Source organism: Rhinatrema bivittatum, unplaced genomic scaffold (genome assembly GCF_901001135.1).
Source record: "Rhinatrema bivittatum unplaced genomic scaffold, aRhiBiv1.1, whole genome shotgun sequence".
Taxonomy (NCBI): Eukaryota; Metazoa; Chordata; class Amphibia; order Gymnophiona; family Rhinatrematidae; genus Rhinatrema; species Rhinatrema bivittatum.
The window spans coordinates 30,221-50,090 of NW_021821518.1; the positions used below are offsets into that span (position 1 = coordinate 30,221).

Consider the following 19,870-nt stretch of genomic DNA (forward strand, 5'->3'; position numbering starts at 1 on the left):
CCTTTCATTTCTTCATCGAGTCTTTGAACAGCTGTGGTTCTAATATTTTCCTCATGAACTGAAGGGCTTCTCAAACGGTCAAGTTGTTGACTAGACACTAAATACATTTTTTCTGTGTGCTGCATTAGTATTTTAGCTCAAAAGCCCCGTGATGAGTGGTAGCGCGAATCCTAGCAGAGGCCCGATAAACCCCCCTGACTGTTTGACCAGCTTCTTTTTTTTCTTAAGTGTTATTCTTTTATCACCCAAAATCCTTATGGCTTGACGTTTCCTTTTCAAGATGTTTATCTGCTGTTGTGATAAAGGAACATTACCTCTCAGAGTGTTTAGTGCGATCTCCGCTATGGCCCCCACTAAATCGTTAGAAGCGGCCTTTAGGATAGCTTTCTCCGTTGCGGAGAGGCTTGAACTAAAAGTTTTAAAAGGGCTAGGTTCCGCTTTAAGCGAGCAGACATGATCTCTGGGACACACACAAAACAAATATGTGGGGGAGAATATATATTCACTTCTTTTTATGGAGGGGTTGTGTTTTTTCACAATATACAGTGGTCCATTCTGGTGGAAAGATGTTTGTCCTCAATCTGTAACGCTCAGGGGTCGTAGCATTTAAATCCACGATGAGATATCCATATGGCTTTCTGGTGGCATCCTCAAAGGCTTCTAAAAAGAAGCGTGACTTACCGGGGTACATCTGTCTGGCTAAAATAGCGATTTGCAACTTGTCTCTAGGATTCTTAAAGAGCACCATATATTTGGTATTTAAGGCTATAGTTCTGCTTGTTTTGCCTTGACAGAAGACATTTTGTACAATATATATAATACTCAGATTTCTGTGATGCACGTATTGTGTGAAGGCTTTCTCGATTTCATCACTTTTACAAGCAGAAGCCATCAAATCGTCTATAATAACCATATTTATTTTATTGGTTGGAAACAGTTGATCATCATTAAAAGTATCAGGCAAAGAATCCATAAAGGTAATAAAAGGATATTTACACAGCATTTCTTTATACAAAGGTTGCCAGCAACTATAACACCATACAATATTATCAGGCATGTCAGTCAACACACGTCCAGCGTGATCTAGCAGGTTTTTAACAAAGAAGCTTTTGCCGCTATTTGACGGTCCGGCTAAAATACACGAAAATGGGTGCCTCCAGCGCACATCCACAAATTCAGTATCCATAAGGCAGCGTATTAAAACCCTCTTTTATCACCCTTTTATCGTATACGACCCTTTGTGTTTTCTTAAGTAGGCCGGTCTCTATCGCCCAGGTCTTTTTGTTTCTAATGATCCCAGATTGTTGTACCTGTATCTTTTTAGGACTCTTGTCCACGGCGTCAGTTTTATAGTCAAAGACGAGGTCTTTCAAATTAGTGAAATTGATCTTTTTACAATTTTCTACATTTAACGTAAACCCCTTCACTTTCATACAGGTCTTTCCGCTGGATAGTTTGTAGCCATATGTTTTGGGCCCAGCCGATACAAACTCTGTGATATGCTCGTCTGCGGGTATCTCGCTCGTCAACTGTCCTAAATAATCTCCCAAAGGCGGATCGCTGGCACCCTCACGACTCACAAATATCACAGAGTCTGTATCGTGGTACAGACAACGTTCTTGCAAACTGTCAAGCAGTTTGTACAGTTCTAAACGAGCATAAGCAGTTGTGAAACAGGCAATGAAGATGTTTGTATTACCTGACAATATGCTGCGGTCTTTTGAATGCTTCCATGTCACACAGGCTGTTTCATCATCAATAAAATCGCATGATGAAACATCATATTCGGGTGAAAACAAATACTTATACAGATCGTCAGGATCTCTCACAATACTTGTAACAGGTAGGTTTGTTCTTTGACCAAACTTCCCCCACAAAGAGTTTAAGAAAAGCTTGGCAATTTGACGCTTTGCGGGGGTTTATACTAACCTGTTCAGGCCTTAAAACTACACCTTCTTTTTTGTAAAAATCAGATATATACATGTTTTGTTTTTCTACATCGGTACACCACTGAGGGTAACCAGAGGCCTCCTGTTTTTGACGGAGATGCATTTTTATGTATTCAGAAAACAGGCTGACAGATTTACATTCAAAGTGCCATATTTCACATATTTCAGCAACCACATACCCTTTTGCAACAGCCTCATTCATCTCCACAGTGCACCAAGTCCCTACGAGGGCTCTCTCCTCATCCGTGTGGTTGCACATATCCTGCAGACTGTTGTCAGCGCATGTGCGGCACAGCGGGAACATGAGCTTACCGCTCACACGGACCGGTAATACTGGGAAAAAGATCTTTCGTGGTGGATACACTTTGGCTTTAACAAGCCCAAAATAGTCTGAGAGGGGTCCAAAGCTGTCATAAATGATTTGCGGGTGGCCAACAGGGTATTCCTTGGTTTTATTGACAAAGGGGTAGAGGCTGGTAAAATCATAGTAATGTATTTTTTCATCAGCCCTGGCTTTATAGTACAAACATGTAGCATTGGTTCTACCACCAAAGAGGGCATCTCTGGGTACTAGCTGCTGCGGCAGGCCTGATTTAACCAGAAAGTCTGCACAATCCCTGATATTTTCTTTCACCATTCTCTTCCATTCGTGTTCCCACAAGCTTATGACCTTAAACCCTCTTCTTTTCAGGAAATCTGCTTTGATTTGTGTTTTGTAATTGAGAAAACCAAAGGTTGTAGCCGTTAAGGGGTTCTGGTCTTTATCGTTATAACAGCTCGGACAACCGTGGAAAAAACAGCCGTTAAATTCAAAAGCCGTTGGTACCCCATCAATAAGTGCATAACCGTCAAGAAAATAGGGACCCACCTGCTTTTCACCCCCCTTTAGAGCATGGGTGATCTGTATTTGCTCTGTGGCCTCTGTATACATCAGCCACTGTATAGAGGGTGTTGAATATCTCTTTGTGTGTCTGTGATAGTTGTCTGGAGGGACGAGTGCCACGGTCTTGGGTTCTAAGAACATAAACCTGTACATAGCCATGCACACAGATGCCAGTGTTATATATTGGAAGGGGTCTATACACCTTTTCACAGTTTTAGATCCACCATCCTGCTCTACAACCACCTCTCTCTCTGTCAAAGCCATGATTTCATTTCTGTATAAGACACAAGCTTGCCTCAGAATGTTCACATCCTGTTGGCAATAATAGGCCAGCTCCTTTTGTAAATCAAAGGTGTTATTTTGATTGTCCCTGTACCATTTTAAAAACTCCTCTCTTTCTCCAGACATCATATACCCATCTCCATAATACTCAACACCGGGCATAGGTCCCACATAATTTTGATTAACCCTGGTGTTAAAAAAATGCGGGAAATAACCCTTACAGCCTTGAAACCCCAGGGCTTGCGGAAGCTTGCTAAGCTTCATGGGCAGGAAATTTAAAGAGTCTTTAAACCGTATACCCAGGGGTTCTATCGTGATTTCTAAGAGCTTAGCACCCTGAGCTAACAAGCGCACATCCATCTTTTCCTTTAGCAGCTCTCTAACTACAAAATAACCATCATAGCCTTTAGAATTATGCGCTATGAAGGCGTATCCTTTGAACTTTTTGTCACAAAAAATCTTAACAAACTTAGAAATACTCTCAAGACCTTTGAACTCCCAGTTTCTTGTGTTGTTTAAATCTGTTGCATATATATAATTTGGAACGTGAAAGCCTGTTTCCTGAACACATTCACAATCATAAAATATATATTTTTCAGATATTTGTGCATGATCAATAGGGGGCATAAAACACAAATGCTTGTCACCAGCGATCAAGGGCTCAGAACAAAGCTTACATTGTCTGACCCGGCATTTATGTTTTTTATCAACATACGATTCACATTTTTCGCACAGTATTTTAAGCAAACACTCAACTTCTTTTTTTAAAGCCAGAACTGTATGCCTTTCTAAACACTCTTGAGAACGACAATACAGCCTGCATTTCGGACATCTCTGTTGTACCCCGATATTGTCTACACACATTGCTGTTAAACAGAGACGGCACCATAATGTACAATTATGATCGTGACTATATGGTTTCTGGCAAAAATGACAGAAGTTTCGCTCCCCATAGAGCTTTTTTACATCTAAGATTCCATAAAAATGGTCATCATGTAGCAATATAAATACAGTTTTCTGGAATTCAGGTCTGTCCTTTGTCTTAAAACACCACCATTGTTTTGTATAAAGCACAACTCTTATGTTTATACCCAAATGTTGTTCAAATGTTGAGACATCATCTAGCATGACCTTTTTATGTTCTGACCACCCTAGCTCTGTGTGCAGTTTTTTAGCACGGTCTAATAGCTCTGCATCTGTGAGCTTTGTTGGTGACATGAGCGCTGTAACACTCCCTGCAAAACAGAGCTTATTATCTGTGTTGTTCAAGTCTATTAAATGCCTTCTCTTTTTATGTATGATTTGACTGTACAGAATAGACCTTAAAACCCTTCGTGACCCGCCCCCTCTGTTCCTTATAACAAGAATGACTATGCGGAATGTCTCACCAAACTGTATCTCTCTATAACTCTGCAGGAGTTTACTAACTTGATCTAAGAAATCATCAGCGTTCAAATCCTGAGGGTTTAACTTTCCCGAATACAAAGAATTATGAAAACCTGTAGAATGTAAATGAATCTGTATATAATCATGGGGGGACACGTTATGGCTTATTTCATTTAGAACATGCTGTATGCCTTGTCTCACAACATTTTGCGCATCTATGAAAGAATCTATTCTATCTAAATTAATAAAACGAAATTCCTCTGAATAAAGCACGCCATTAAATTTTTCTAAATCACGGTTCCACCTTCTCACAAATTGCACAAAATTAACCGGTTCATTTTCTACAGCTGCATTTTCAGAGGTCTCTGGTATACAATTATTTACCAACCCCCCTGAAACATTGTCATCGGTACAATTATCTAAGAACATGCTTTCACATTCTTTCTCTACTTCCTCCCTGTGCACAGGTCTGTTGCTGTCTCTCTCATCTTTTCTTTCGGAAATAGGCTTTTTTGCAGTCTTTTCACGGTCTAAAATTAAAAATAATAATAATTAACACGGGTGGGCTCATACTTTTTTTGCAATATTTTAAGAAGAATTTTTCTTAAAACTATAACAGTATAGATTCTTACTTTTTTGTTTATCTCTCGGTTTTTTGTACGGTCTTTCGTCAGATTTCTTTGGCATATGCTGCTCATGGTCTGTTATGTAAAAAAACAAAAAAATGGTAATACCTTTTCTTTTACACAGTTGTGAACTAATTGTTGTTTTACCCGTACAGATATATAAAAAAATACTTCTTACCTTCAACTGCATCTTCAGACTCCTTTCTCTTTCTTTTGGAAATAGTTTTGTTTGCACCATTTTCACATTCTAAAAATTACAAAATAAAATAAAAAAACACAGGGTCACACACACACACACACACACTTTTGATGTCTTTGTAAATAGATCTCTGCTTCGTTGACTGTTATGAAGGAAAAAAAGAGAGACATTTGGGAGGGTCATAGACATTAAGGAAAACCTATTTCTCACCATTATTTGCATTGCTGTCAGAAATGCCTTGTTGATCAATTTTTTTTCTGTCTAAGGCATTACTGCAGCCAGGCTGTTCTTCTTCTTCTATGTTCAAATGTGTGTCTGATTTTGCAATATTTTCCTGTTCTAATGATAAAACAGACAAACACTGTTTTTACTACTGTTTTTTAAAAATCATATCTAAAAATATACATTAAAACTATTAACTCACCTTTCAATTTCCTTTGTTTTCTGCATTTAGTAAGTGACATTTTATTAATAAACACAGGCTTCTGCCTTTCTTTGTTTGAAGAATCCATTTCTGTTTCAAACTCCAGACTGCTGAATCTTTTCTGGTCACCGGCTATACCCTTTTATCACCAGCATTAGGTGGGGCGTAACCACCAACAAACCTCAAAACCTGTGTGTTGAAACCAAAAAAAAAAAAAAAAGCTACCTGGCCTCTCTGTCATGTGATGGACATCTTATAGAATAAGATTGTTCTCTTGCTTGGGTTATCATTTACAGGGCTTTTTGAATGTATTATCAATATCTCTTTAGATCTGAAGCCCATTCACAAAACTATAGTATGTTGAACCTTTTTTTGTGATTTAATGTTTTGCTGACCATTGTTTTTCCCTGATTAGATTATGTGTCCCAGACAGCTATCCGCACCTACCTCATTACAATATACATCCCCCCCCTTTTGTTCATGAAAGGTAGTGTGTTACCAACGCCCTCTTAGGTCTTGGGGCACTTTACAAAAAAAAAATTGGTCTCTCTTGAATGTCTTGTCATTCTGGTCTTTTTTTTTTTTTCCCCTTCCAAATATTGTCTCATTCTGATTAGATTAACCATTTACAGATCTTGGATCCAGACAACTTCCCCCCCCACACATAGCTCATAGCAATATACATTCCTTAGTTAATGAAATAGTTGCTGTATCAAACATTTTACAGCCTGTGCATTGATATCAAAGAGACTTAATAAAACCATAAGATATCCCCCCTAAAAACTTCCATATCACCTTAAAGCACAATTGACACATTTTGTTAATTCTGATATATTTATTAGTTGTTTTTATTAACTAATTTATACACATGGCAAAATTTGTTAAAATATTACAAAGTATTTCATTGTCAATACATACTTCTGAAATACAGACAAGAAAAAACAAAGACTGCTTTATTATACATTTTTAAAAAAGGACTGGTGTTTTCTACCATAGATGATGGCATTTATATATTTTATCATTAAAATCTCATCTGTAGGTTTAAGCAAACTGTTTAGTTTTTGAACAGGATTTTCAGCAGTTTTCACACTGTGTATAAGATATATGATCAGATTCATATCGTCATTGTTTAGGCTTAATACACCTCGTTTATATGCAGCTAGTACCACAAGATTCAAAACACGTTCTAGGCACAACCTGTTACAAGCGGTCCTTAATTGTTCCTGTGTGTCAGAGGCAGTCCAATAAACGCAACTATGATCATCCTGACTCGGATCGTCGAGAACACAGCCTTCGCAATTTTCATACCGTATGCCAGACAGACATTTTTTAAGAATACTATAGACAGCCACCCTTACGATCGATCTAAATGTTGTTTTTCGAAAAACTCCATGCACCGGCGGTGGTTTTGGGAATCCTATATAGCTCCACCAGCTGAAATCGTGCACATCTTCAGGATTGTTGTTTTTTTTTTGATCACATGTATCTGGTTCTTTTATATTTGGACAGAAGCAGCAAATACAGTTCATTTTGATACCTGGTGTGTCTCCATATTCTTCTGTTTGTAAAGATCCTTCATTTTCCTATAAAACATAATGTAAAACATTAAATTAAAACCTCTTCTAAACAAACTCTCTATTATAGATAGCTCCCAAACACGCCACCCCTAAAATGCATCATTAGAAGGAAAGAGATTTTTTCTTACCTTACACTCAAGCTTTTCCAACAAATAATCTGCTTCGGCATCCAGAGCAGCTTTGTGCAGCTCTAAATCTTCAGAATCTAAAGCATTTTCATTGATCAAGTTTGGATCCTGCGAATCAAAAAGCTTTTGCCCCAACGGAAGTTCATCAAAATCTGGGTCAGTGCTTCCTCCTTCTTCTTCTGCCCTCCGCTTTCGTTTATGGCTCCTCTTTAGTTTTGGCTGTTGAACGATTTTCATTTCAAGACGCTTAGGTGTTTCATATACGGCCATTTTCAGGAACAATTACAACAACTCTGCTTGAAGATTGTTCTCACGTGATCACTATCACATGCTTATTTCTATATCCGGTCTTGCAAGTTTGGGCGTGTCTAACAGAGAGGGGAGGAGGGAAGGGTTGTGGGGGAGAATACAGAAGTCTGGTTTTTTTTAAAACAAAACTCCACATCAGACACTATGGTTTTATTTCTTTTAAATCGTACCCTAGCAGGTTTGTGTAAAGAATAAGCATCTTGTTCTGTAAGCCAATCAATCACTTGTTTCTTGGTCACAGACGGCATACATGCTTTAGCTGCCTGCAAAAGAGGTGTTATACCGCCAAAACTGCCGGTATTTCCTGGCTCATTATAAATTTTCTTTAAGATCCGCTGGTGCATTCTTGTTTTTTATATGGCTGTAAAATACAGAAGTCTGTTTTTTTTAAAACAAAACTAAAGCCTTGTGTTTCACCATTGCAAACCTGCACCCCCCACTGCTTTCAATTATCCTCTGCTCAGATTTAGGTCTGGGGGAAGGTCGGATTGAGGCAGAGGGGGCGGAGGGAAGGGGTGTAATTGGATTCTCCGTCTCTGTGTACAGAATGAGTCACAGTTTTCCTGCCTGCTCTCTGGTAACTTTTTTTATTGGGGCATGCCTATCTACAGCAAGGGCTTGGAGGGGTGGGCTTGGGCTTCTGGTGACATCACTGGGGGGTTTGGCTTGGGGGTTTGAGTGACAGCGTACCCTTTATACTACCCGGTCCCTAGTCTTTTGGAAAAAAAAAACCTGTCTTTTGCAAAGTTTGATCCTGCAGTTCATGCAAATCACCACCGGTAGCTTCAATCACTTGTTTTAAAAAAAAAACCAAATCCTTGTCAACAGAACGAGCCACTGTTTTTCTGCCTCCTATCAGCTTGTATTTTGTTTGGTTTTTTAAAAACAGAGTGGCTAGAAAAAAGCATATTTCCTGCAGGTTTTCCTGCCTCCTAAAAGCATACTACCGGCTCCGACATCATTAAAAGGCATCAGGAGGTTCTAGGAGCGCATATTTCGGGACTTTTGTATTGTACTTCCGGTGAAATCATCAAAAACAGCCAGAGTCCATTAATACTGACATCATTAAAAAAGCGACAGGACCCTTTCTGATGACGTTTTAGGGGGTGTGTTTTTGGGGGGCGGTGTGGGGTGGACTTCCGGTGATGTCATACCCGCTACGTCACAGGGGGGTGTGGCTTGGGGTTGGGGTGTGGGCGGGGTCATCCGTGACATCATGGGGGGCGGTTTGGGGGTGGGGTGTGGGAGGGGCTCCCCATTCACTTCTATTGGGAGGGGAGGAGCATCGATGGGGTCTGGGCGGGGGCCGGGGCGGAAGGGGTGGGGCCGGGGCGGAAGGGGTGGGGCCTGTGGCGGAAGGGGTGGGGCCTGGGGGCGTGGGAGGGGCGGGATGAGGCGGGAGGGGGCGTGGCTACGTCCCCATTCACTTCTATGGGGAGTGGGCGGGGCTTAGACCGGAAGTGAACGCTGATTGGCTGCGGAAGGGGTGGGGCCTGTGGCGGAAGGGGTGTGGTTGGGGGCGTGGTAGAGGGCGGGAGGGGGCGTGGCTACGCCCCCATTCACTTCTATGGGGAGTGGGCGGGGCGTGGGCGGGGCTTAGACCGGAAGTGAACGCTGATTGGCTGCGGAAGGGGTGGGGCCTGTGGCGGAAGGGGTGTGGTTGGGGGCGTGGTAGAGGGCGGGAGGGGGCGTGGCTACGCCCCCATTCACTTCTATGGGGAGTGGGCGTGGCGTGGGCGGGGCTTAGACCGGAAGTGAACGCTGATTGGCTGCTGTCATCCTTATCTCACCTGTCAATCAGTTTGATTGATCGTGTACCCATTATACTACTAGCCAGTAAAGGAAAATTGGTTATCATCTGCTAATTTCTATTCCTGAAGTACTATGGATCAGTCCAGAGAAGTGGGTTTCTGCATCCCTACCAGCAGATGGAGGCAGAGAACAAAACTTTGAGGCACTGCTACATAACCAAGAGTGACACCTGTAGTCCCTGTATTGACCTGTACCCAAGCCAAGATGTACAACTTAAACCCCAATAAACCTTGGGCGAACGGAGACTTAAAGGTTGGAGACCCCTGAAAACTAGGTCCTCTTAACCTAACAGAATGCACATCTCAAACTATGTACACTTCTCATTACTCTGAATATCCCATGTATCAGTTCAACATCCAGAAGCGAGGAAGTCTTCCAAGAGATGGGGACGAGTCTCTGGACTGATCCGTGGTATTTCAGAAACGAAAATTAGCAGGGAAGAACCAATTTTCCTTTCCGGATCTGCGTACCTGTCTGCCAGAGGTGATCCAGAAGATGATGAAAAAATTCCTGCTAGTCTTCTGGCAATCAAAATACACCCACCCTTAGATTGGCAGTGTGACGGCAGGGATGCAGGTGGCACCCTGCCTATGAGAAGCCTCACAACCAGCAGTGACCGAGCTAGGTGCAGCGTTATTAGAACATTCACACCCTTAAATCCAAAGGCCATCTATTCAATTTGATATACAGACCAGCAGGAATCTTTAATAGATAAGAAAGGTGAAAAATTAGCCCTGCTCTTGGTATGCAGTGGCTCTTTTTAGTTTCTCCTTTTGTCTCAAAACAACTTTGTTCAATTTACACAACCAGTTTAACAAATTAAATAAAGATTCTGCATTGTTTACAGATGTCCCAGTTTTAGTGTGACCTTAGTACAACACAGCTGTTTACTTTTTGCTAGCAAATCTGTTTCAAATAAAATAAAAAATGTACAGGCTGCACTTTTTTATTCATCTTTTTTGAGAAGGCTAATGTTTATTAGAACAAAAACCAAGAAAAGCAGTAATCACCTTTCTTGTTATTGCATAATGTCCCTTGAGCTCATGCAGCGCCCACTTGATATCTTGACTGCTAAGCATTTTGAAGTCGGCCATGAGAAGATTGGCAGCTTGGATAAAGCACCGCTGATCCACAGGGGTGAGTTTAAAAAAATCAAATAAGTCCACTTTAGGCACCTGCAGACAAGGAAAAGATTCAATGCTGCTTGAAACATTTCTACAGACAGGATTTCCAAAAGGAGGGCCAGAGCGTGTTAATCAAGAAGTTCCACACACAATCAAACCTACTTTCTGGAATCCCTGCATTCACATCCAAAATAAAATAAGCCTATCAGGATCTCCTTGGACCTCCTGGCATGTTCTGAAAATTTGGTGTGGATAGCACCCTAAACACAAACAGCTGGATTTTAAAAAATATTTGCATGCTTAAAACTGGGTTTTACACACGTAAATGCCCTTTATCTTTGTAAGCGGGCTTTTGAAAATTGCTATGACATATGCCATTGAATTATCAATAGGTTTTACTCACATTAAAGGCACTTAATGCAGGTAACATGGCTTTTGAAAATTGCTGCAATAGTATGTTACATTTACCTGCAGAACTCCTTTGAAAATTCACATGAAAGGAGATAATTTTCAAAAGGATTTATCCAAGTAGAACTGGACTTTATGGTACATAAATGGGCTTCTCAAGATTGCTTTTATGTGTGTAGCTCCTTTGAAAATTCACTCCATAGGGCTGAAGAGTCAAAAGGTTTTACGCATATAAATGGGCTTTTGAAAATTACCTTCAAAAATTATTGGGAGATGAGGGGGACACTCAGACATGGTGATCTCAGAACCCTTTTTCCCCTTGGAAAGTAGGCTAAAAATACATAGGAATTCAGAAAATCATTCAAATGTTGAGTCACCAGGCCTCTCTCTATCCCTTTCTACCTTCAGTTAAGGAAGAAGATAAGACTGTACAGCAAATCTATTTTACTTTTAATCAAACCTCCTAAGCATGGGGTTATCCCTTTTAACTTGCAGCAGTGATGATGGCAAAACCAGCAGGCAGAAGTAAGAAACTATGAATGCATTAAAAGTAAGTGAAAAATGCAAACAGGATGCTAGGAATGGAGAATATCATATTGCCTCTATATAAGAGCATAAGAACGTGCCATACTGGGTCAGACCAAGGGTCCATCAAGCCCAGCATCCTGTTTCCAACAGTGGCCAATCCAGGCCATAAGAACCTGGCAAGTACCCAAAAACTAAGTCTGTCCCATGTTACTGTTGCTAGTAATAGCAGTGGCTATTTTCTAAGTCAGCTTAATTAATAGCAGGTAATGGACTTCTCCAAGAACTTCTCTAATCCTTTTTTGAACCCAGCTATACTAACTGCACTAACCACATCCTCTGGCAACAAATTCCAGAGTTTAATTGTGCGTTGAGTGAAAAAGAATTTTCTCCGATTAGTCTTAAATGTGCTACTTGCTAACTTCATGGAGTGCCCCCTAGTCCTTCTATTATCCGAAAGCATAAATAACCGATTCACATCTACCCGTTCTAGACCTCTCATGATTTTAAACTCCTCCATTATATCCCCCCTCAGCCGTCTCTTCTCCAAGCTGAAGTTCTGGTCTCTCCGTCTCAAAAAAAAGACAGAGTGAAACTAGAAAAGGTGCAGAGAACAGCACCAAAATGATAAAAGGAGCTAGAACGGCTTCCCTGTGACAAGAGGCTACACAGGTTAGGGCCATCTAGCTTGGAAGAGAGATGGATTAGGGGAGACAGGTTAGAAGTTTATAAAATCATGAACAGGGTGGAACGGACATAGGACGGTGATTTAACCTTTCAAATAACATTAACACAAGGGGAAACTCCATGAAACTCACAACCAGCAGTTTTAAAACTCAATGCACATTCAAGCTGTGGAATTTGTTGCCCGAGGATGTGGTCAAGGCAACTAGCATGGCATAGCCGAGTTTAAAAAAAAAAAAGTCTGGACGAGTTCCTGGAGGAAGCGTCCACAAAACATTAGCAGCCACCTAGTGTAGAAACTTCTGCTATCTCCCTGGGAATGATTAACAAGAAATAGATCTGCTGTTGGGATTTGTGGGGTACTTGTGACCTGGACTGGCCACTGTGAGGCAAAATGCTGGGGTCGATTGACCTTGCTCTGACCCAGCATGACCATTATTATGTTTTTAAGTAGCTGCTAAATACTAGAAACAATATTTGGAGTTTTTTTTGTTTTTGTTTTTTAAAGAATTATATCCAGATCTATTAGTACCGCCTCTCAAAGCCATGCACCAAAATCTGTGACTTTTTGCTTTCCAAACTTGTGGCGTAACTGTATTCTGGATATATATTTATTTTGAAAGTTATTAAAATCTTTTGGTTTTATTCTTTTTTAAAACTTTATTATTGAATGCAGTTTTGCAGTACCATAACCAAAACTCAACACAGACAGTGCATTCACAACAGTGAAGTAACATCAACGAATTACTACCACCCAATCCTGTATATATGCATTAACGGGATAAAATAGAAAGATCGCTTACGATGGGAGTAAGCCTGGTCAGGCACCAAAATCATAAGCAAGGCACCTCTCTCTAGCATATCTGTAATGAGCAGGATAACTGGCTATGGTTAAAAAAGCAAAAAAGTTATTTTTTCTAATGTATATGCTTACCAACCAATTCGGAAGCATCAGTATGCAGAGGGTTTATCTTGAAATTTCCAAGTTAAGGATGGATTCTGTCTAGTCATGACTAGGAGTCGGTTAGTTAAGGAAATCTGTCTCCTAGATTTAAGTTAAACTCTCAGATAACAAAGCTCCAAAAGAACAATCAATGGATATCTGGATAGATTAATGCCAGTAATATTAAAATATTTTCAGTCAGATTTGTCATGACCGTTTTTAATTTTGGCAAACATCTGAAGGAGGAACCGTATGGCCATATTAACATAGTATATGACAGAAAACGACCCTATTGATCCATCCTACTGGCGCCACACTGCTAAGGATATATCCCAGCTGCCAGCCAAACTGGACCACTTGTATATCGTCACTTCTTATCCAAGTTAGTGTTTGGTTTCTTTGTCACTGGCTCTCTGCATAGATGAGCATTAAGATCCCATACTTAATCCAACAATCATCCCCCAAGACCTTACTTCCATGTGCTGTAATAATCTAAAACAGCTACCAAAACCAGCAAGGCTGCTGTCCAAATATCCAGCCTCGTAGGTCCTTGTGGCCTTTATGAATAGTACATGGACACCACCAACCTGCCGGCACCAAACTGGTTGGTGTATGGGGAGTTGCAGTCTGCCGTTACCAATCCTAGGCTGAACAGATCATGCATTACATTATCTATGGATTATTTTTACAGTGATCTAATAAAGTGTCACAACCTAATAAAAAAAAACAAAAAACACAAAACCCAAACATTTAACTTAGGCAAATGTACAACTCCCTGCAAATTAAATCTTCTGCTTCAAGTGTGGCAGTATTATGGTTAACTTTCACTTGCCTTGTTCTCATCTGGGCTGGTAAGCAGGCTGCTGTTGGGGTTTAAAACCATTGCGCCTTCTATCTTTGGATAATCTGGGTTCTCCAAAAGCATATTGCAAATTCTATGAAGAGAACAGCAAAGCATTACCACCCTCCGAGTACCATTCAGCCAGTGACACAAACAGTGTAGAAGCCATTGCTATACCTGGGAATGATGAACCACAGATCTACTGCTGGGATTTGTGGGGTACTGGTGCCCTGTGTGCAATTCTGGTCACCGCATCTCAAAAAAAGATATGGTTGCACTGAAGAAAGTGCAGAGAAGGGCGACCAAAATGAAAAGGGGCATGAACGGCTGCCCTATGAGGAAAGGCTAAGGAAGTTAGGGCTGTTCAGTTTGGAGAAGAGAGGACTGAGGGGGAGATATGCTAGAAGCCTACAAAATCATGAAAGGACTTGAACAATCAGTTATTTACTCTCTCAGATAATAGAATGGCTATGGGGCACTCCATGCAGTTAGCAAGTAGTTCATTTAAAACAAATCAAAGAAAATTATTTCACACTGAACACACAATTAAGCTCTGGAATTCATTGAAACATAAACATAGAAATGATGGCAGAAGACCAAACGGCCCATTCAGTCTGCCCAGCAAGCTTTCACACTTATTTTTTTCATCTAAGTGAAGTATCCGCCGTAATAAGCAAGCTACTCCCACGCTTGTTTACCCACAACAATGTCCACCCACACTTTTCTCCCCCTCAGTCCTATGCTTACTCTCACTTCTCTTACACACACACACACACACTAATTTTCTCTTCTTACCCCAACCCACCCTCAACAACAGTCTCCTCCTCAAGGACAGCTGGATCTCTTCTACTGCTCTCAGCCAGGGATCTCCTCCTTCTGCCCCATGGGGCCAACCAATCACCTCCTGCTCCTGCCATCCTGCAGGGGCCAACCAATTGTTTCCTCCCCCTGCTGTCCCAAGGGGCTCACCAGTCTCCACTTTCCTTCCCTACGTGAGGCCAAAGCAGCCCCTGTTTCTTCTTGCACGGGGGAGTCCCTGGGGCTTCTCCTCCACTTTCCCCACACAGCCCAGACAATTTTTTTCTTCTGGGGCCTGCTTTTGCAGCAGCTTCCAGAGTTTTCAGATATTGGCCCAGAGACCCCGAAATTCCTTTAGAATTCCAGAATCTTTGGGCCACATCCATAGAGTTTCCAAGTGTGCTACTAAGGCAGAACTTCTGGATACCTGGCCCTGGCTGGGCCCCAGTGTATCTAATACTGGCCCTGCATGTGTAGTCTGTGCTACTAACATGTCTTCCAGTTTTGGGTTTTCAGACATCTGGAGAGGTGAACACCCTGTTCCCATCCCAGGTCGTCTGCCTGGGAATCCTCCCTGCCAACTATTGCAAGGAAAAAAAATGTGACAGCAGGGTGCCCCTGCTAGCAACGGGGGAAGGGTGCAGAGCAGGGTACCCTGGGCGAGAGACACAAATACTGTTAGTATTTCAATAGGTATTTGCTATCCTGCCTCATTCACCATACAAAGGAGATAGATTGCAATCCAAATGAAGTGCACCATTAGTACATAGTTAAAGCGAAGATATGAAACGCCTTTCCAGGCTCTTCATTTGGATAAGGGAGTTCCTGACTCGCTTGCCTTGTTCCCGATGGGAGATGAATAAAGCTTCAGAGCCCACGGCACCAATAAATATTCTGGACTCCTCAGTGGTGTTTCATCAGACAACTTTACTGAATCGGTTCTTCATGGCACATTTCTTTCTTGAAGCATTTATGAAACAAAACTGACTTTGAATAACTACATCTGTGTCCCCTTACAATGCCAAATGATCGTGTGAGGAGGGAGCAACTCAGGCCCAAGGTGGGTTGTGGTGATTTCTGGAGCCGAGGCAGCTGGGAGAAGTAGGCAGAAGGGAAAGTTTAGACAGGTAAAGGCTCTTCAGCTTGGAGAAGAGAAGACCGAGAGGAATTAGGATAGAGGTTTATAAAATCACGAGACGGCTGGAACAGGTAAACAGGGAATGGTTATTCACCCTTTAAAAGAGTTCTAAGACTAGAGGACACTCAGTGAAAATAACTGGTAACAAATTGGAGGAACTATTTTTTCACTCGGTGCACAATTAAGCTATGGAATTTGTTGCTAAAGGGTTTGGTCAAGGTGTCTGGCATAGCGGGCTTCAAGAGGGGTTTGGACAAGTTTCCGGAAGAAATGTCCATAAGCAATTATTAGAAAAGTGGACTTGGGAAAAACTCACCGTTTATCCTTGGACGTGAGCAACAAGGTATGCCAGGTACTTCCTAACGACTCAGATAGGCCACTGGGGCTCGATGGTCTGCTCCAACAATGCATGTTTTATGTTCTTATGAATCAGTCCGTCGGCAGAGCTGCTGCAGGCATTAGCGAATAATCTATGATGGGCCTTCCTCCTGCACAGTATACATTTCTTTTTAGAAATCATGACTAACATATATATATATATTTATTTTGCTGAATATTTGGTTATTATCTACATTTAATACATTCTGAATATCTATCAGTATCCATCCTCATCCAGCAAAAAGTAATTTGGGTGAATCAAACCCAGTGAAGGTAATTGGTGTAAGTAAGAGAGTTTCTTGTCCTTTCTACAAACATTACTTTGTAACTGTTTTTATTTATTTTTTTTCTTTAACCCCCCAAGGCTTTGCCTTACCATGACAAAGTGCCAGAAAGCAGAATGACTTTCACGTGCAAGCAGTAAACACAGCGCTATGCATACATATTCTATGTGCAAAATATATCTTCATTTGTAAATGCTTCTCCCCAGTAATCTGGAACAAAATTAATTAGTGTAATAAAAATAAAACAGAGGTGAGAAAAGGTATTTATGCTTCACTGGCTTTAATAACGTTTAGAGGTTTCAACATCAAAGTTCTCCCTTTCCAAAATTATCTTTTCATCAAAGCACAATGCATTAGTAAATATGCAGCAATCAACTACAAGGCCAGAGTTCCATCATGGGTGAGGCTCAGCCTGAGACAGAAAGTAGGAGTTTGACCCATCACTGGCCAGTGTAACCTCGATATTTAAAACAGGCTCCAGGAGTGATCTGGAAAACTATGGTCCAGTAAACCTGACTTCAGTGCCATGAAAAATCGTGGAAACTATTCTAAAAAACAAAATCACAGAACATATAGATAGACATGATTAATGGGTCACAGCCAGCATGGCTTTACCCAAGGGAAGTCTTGCCTCACGAATCTGCTACATTTTTTGCAGGGGTTAATAAACATGTGGATAAAGGTGAACCAGTAAATGTGGTGTATTTGGATTTTCAGAAGGCGTTTGACAAAGTCCCTCATGAGAGGCTCTATTTATATTGTTATCCACTTTGTGACTTGTTGGAGAAAGTTGGTATTTCAAAGTAAATAAATAAAACATTTAAAAGGAAATGTTGAAGAGTGTCCAAAATTCATGTGTTTATGTGATTTTAAATGCTTTTTTTTTTTTTTACATTATGATTGCAAAACTTACTATCCTTCCACAAATTATAATGTGAGCTTTACTGCTTTCTTTTTTTAATCCCAGCTGCTCCCGTGATGGTTTCAGAAGCACTCTCTGAACACTGAAACAGATCATATAGCAGCACTAACCCGCTGACGCTCCTTGGGACCTTTGGCAAGTCGCTTCATCCTGCGTTGCCTCAGGTACAAACTCGGGGCCCCTTTTACCAAACATTTTTCCCATATACACAGAATGGGAGCAAACCCATCATAAATAGGGCCCTTAGATTGTAAGCGCTCTCGGGATAAGGAAATGGCTGCGGCGCCTGATTGCAATCGATGTTTGAAGTGTCATGAAAGGCAGAATATAAATAATTCAGAAAAAAATGAGCCAAAGAATGAAGAGCAGACCTCACCGCCAGGAATCCTCCAGGCCTACTTCAGTTCATTTCCTTTACAGATTTCATCACCGCATTGACCGAATCAGCACAAGGAGGTGTACAAAAGTATGAAATGCCAGGATTTCTTGAATTCTGTTACGATTTTGGTCTCTGCTGCCTCCACTGCAAGGACATCCCTAGCTGGTTTTCTCTGCTCGGCTTTCATTTTGTTTTCTCAGCGGCCCTATGTATGTGTCTTGGAAGTTTTTGTTCCGAAAAGGTGTTTGCAGTTAAAATGAAACACGGATTTAATGAGTCTGTTTCTGTTAGGTGTTGGCTTTGCCTTACAGCTTTTATAATCATCCGTCAGTGTGGAAGATGGAAACTTTCCTGGAATGGAATTACTGCAGGCTCTGCAAGCCATTCCGGACGGGGAGAATCGGAGGCTGAAAATACACGGCTCGATCCAGTAAGGCTGCGGTAAAAACAGTGCGGTAGTGTCAGGCGCACCCTTCCTCCCCGCACGCACAGTTCTCTTCACTAACTCCCCAATACTCTCCTCTAATCGCATGCAAATGCATGCCGCGGCTTTAAAGCGGTAGGGAAGGGTTATGGCCGCGTAACCCATTTTACTGTATAGGCGCTTAATACAGCGCCTATACAGTAACCAGGGTGCGCTGGTACCTGTCATTTCAAATGACATTTGAAATGACAGGCACCAGGAAGTGTAAAAATCAAAATTTGTAAATACCTGTCGGAGGGCCGCGTGGGTCCAGGCGGCCGGCGGGATCCGGGGGGCCGGTGGTCGCGTGTTAAATCTAGGCTGCGGGCGGGTGGGTGCGGCGGCAGCGGCGGCGGGGGGACACGCGTTAGTTCGAGACGGCCGGCGGGCGGCGGGTGGTCGCGTGTTAAATCTAGGCCGGGTCCGCACAGGCGCACATTCATTCATTCACTGCCGGTGGGGGCTGCCGGAGAGGAAACCCCCACCGGCAGTGAATGAATTCATTCATCCAGGCGGAGGAGCCGGCTGCTTTCGCCACCGGCTCCTCCGCCTGGATGAATGAATGCGCGCCTGTGCGACCCCTGCGTTTCGGCGCTCAAGGCGTGACGTCACGGCATGAGACTGCCTTGAGCGCCGAAACGCAGGGGTCGCACAGGCGCGCATTCATTCACTGCCGGTGGGGGCTGCCGGAGAGGCAACCCCCACCGGCAGTGAATGAATTCATTCATCCAGGCGGAGGAGCCGGCTGCTTTCGGCACCGGCTCCTCCGCCTGGATGAATAAATGCGCGCCTGTGCGACCCCTGCGTTTCGGCGCTCAAGGCGTGACGTCACGGCATGTGACTGCCTTGAGCGCCGAAACGCAGGGATCGCACAGGCGCGCATTCATTCATCCAGGCGGAGGAGCCGGCGGCTTTTGCCGCCGGCTCCTCCGCCTGGATGAATGCGCGTCTGTGCGACCCGGCCTAGATTTAACACGCGACCACCCGCCGCCCGCCGGCCGTCTCGAACTAACGGTGTCCCCCCGCCGCCGCTGCTGCCGCCGCCTGGAACAGGCGCCCACCCGCCCGCGGCCTAGATTTAACACGCGACCACCGGCCCCCCGGATCCCGCCGGCAGCCTGGACCGACGCGGCCCTCAGACAGGTATTTAAAATTTTTTTTTTCTTCTGACAGGTTTTATGTGTCCCACATCATTACATTTTCTCGATCATCTCTGTATCGCTTTTTTTTTAATTGTGTTTTATTGTTTTTGAGTGTCTTAAGCGGTGTCGATGGATTTGTTACTAGACTCACAGTCCTAACTCCTACTAGGGGGAGGCGGTAAACTAACACGTTACGGCCGCGGCAAAACATTGCGTTACTAATGAGATAACTTGAGCGCGCGTTACGGTATCGGAGGGGAATAGCT

At 42.5% G+C, this 19,870-nt stretch overlaps 1 protein-coding gene across 1 annotated transcript; it reads right to left on the reverse strand.

The window, feature by feature from the left end:
• Positions 1-9,987: 9,987 nt before the first annotated feature.
• On the reverse strand, positions 9,988-16,518 carry LOC115082714 (E3 ubiquitin-protein ligase RNF216-like). Its single transcript, XM_029586907.1, has 3 exons — positions 16,353-16,518; positions 14,092-14,194; positions 9,988-10,750 (listed from the first exon to the last, which is right to left on the reverse strand). The coding sequence occupies exons 1-3, from the start codon at positions 16,445-16,447 to the stop codon at positions 10,544-10,546; spliced, it is 405 nt and encodes a 134-aa protein (XP_029442767.1). The 5' UTR covers positions 16,448-16,518; the 3' UTR covers positions 9,988-10,543.
• Positions 16,519-19,870: the final 3,352 nt, after the last annotated feature.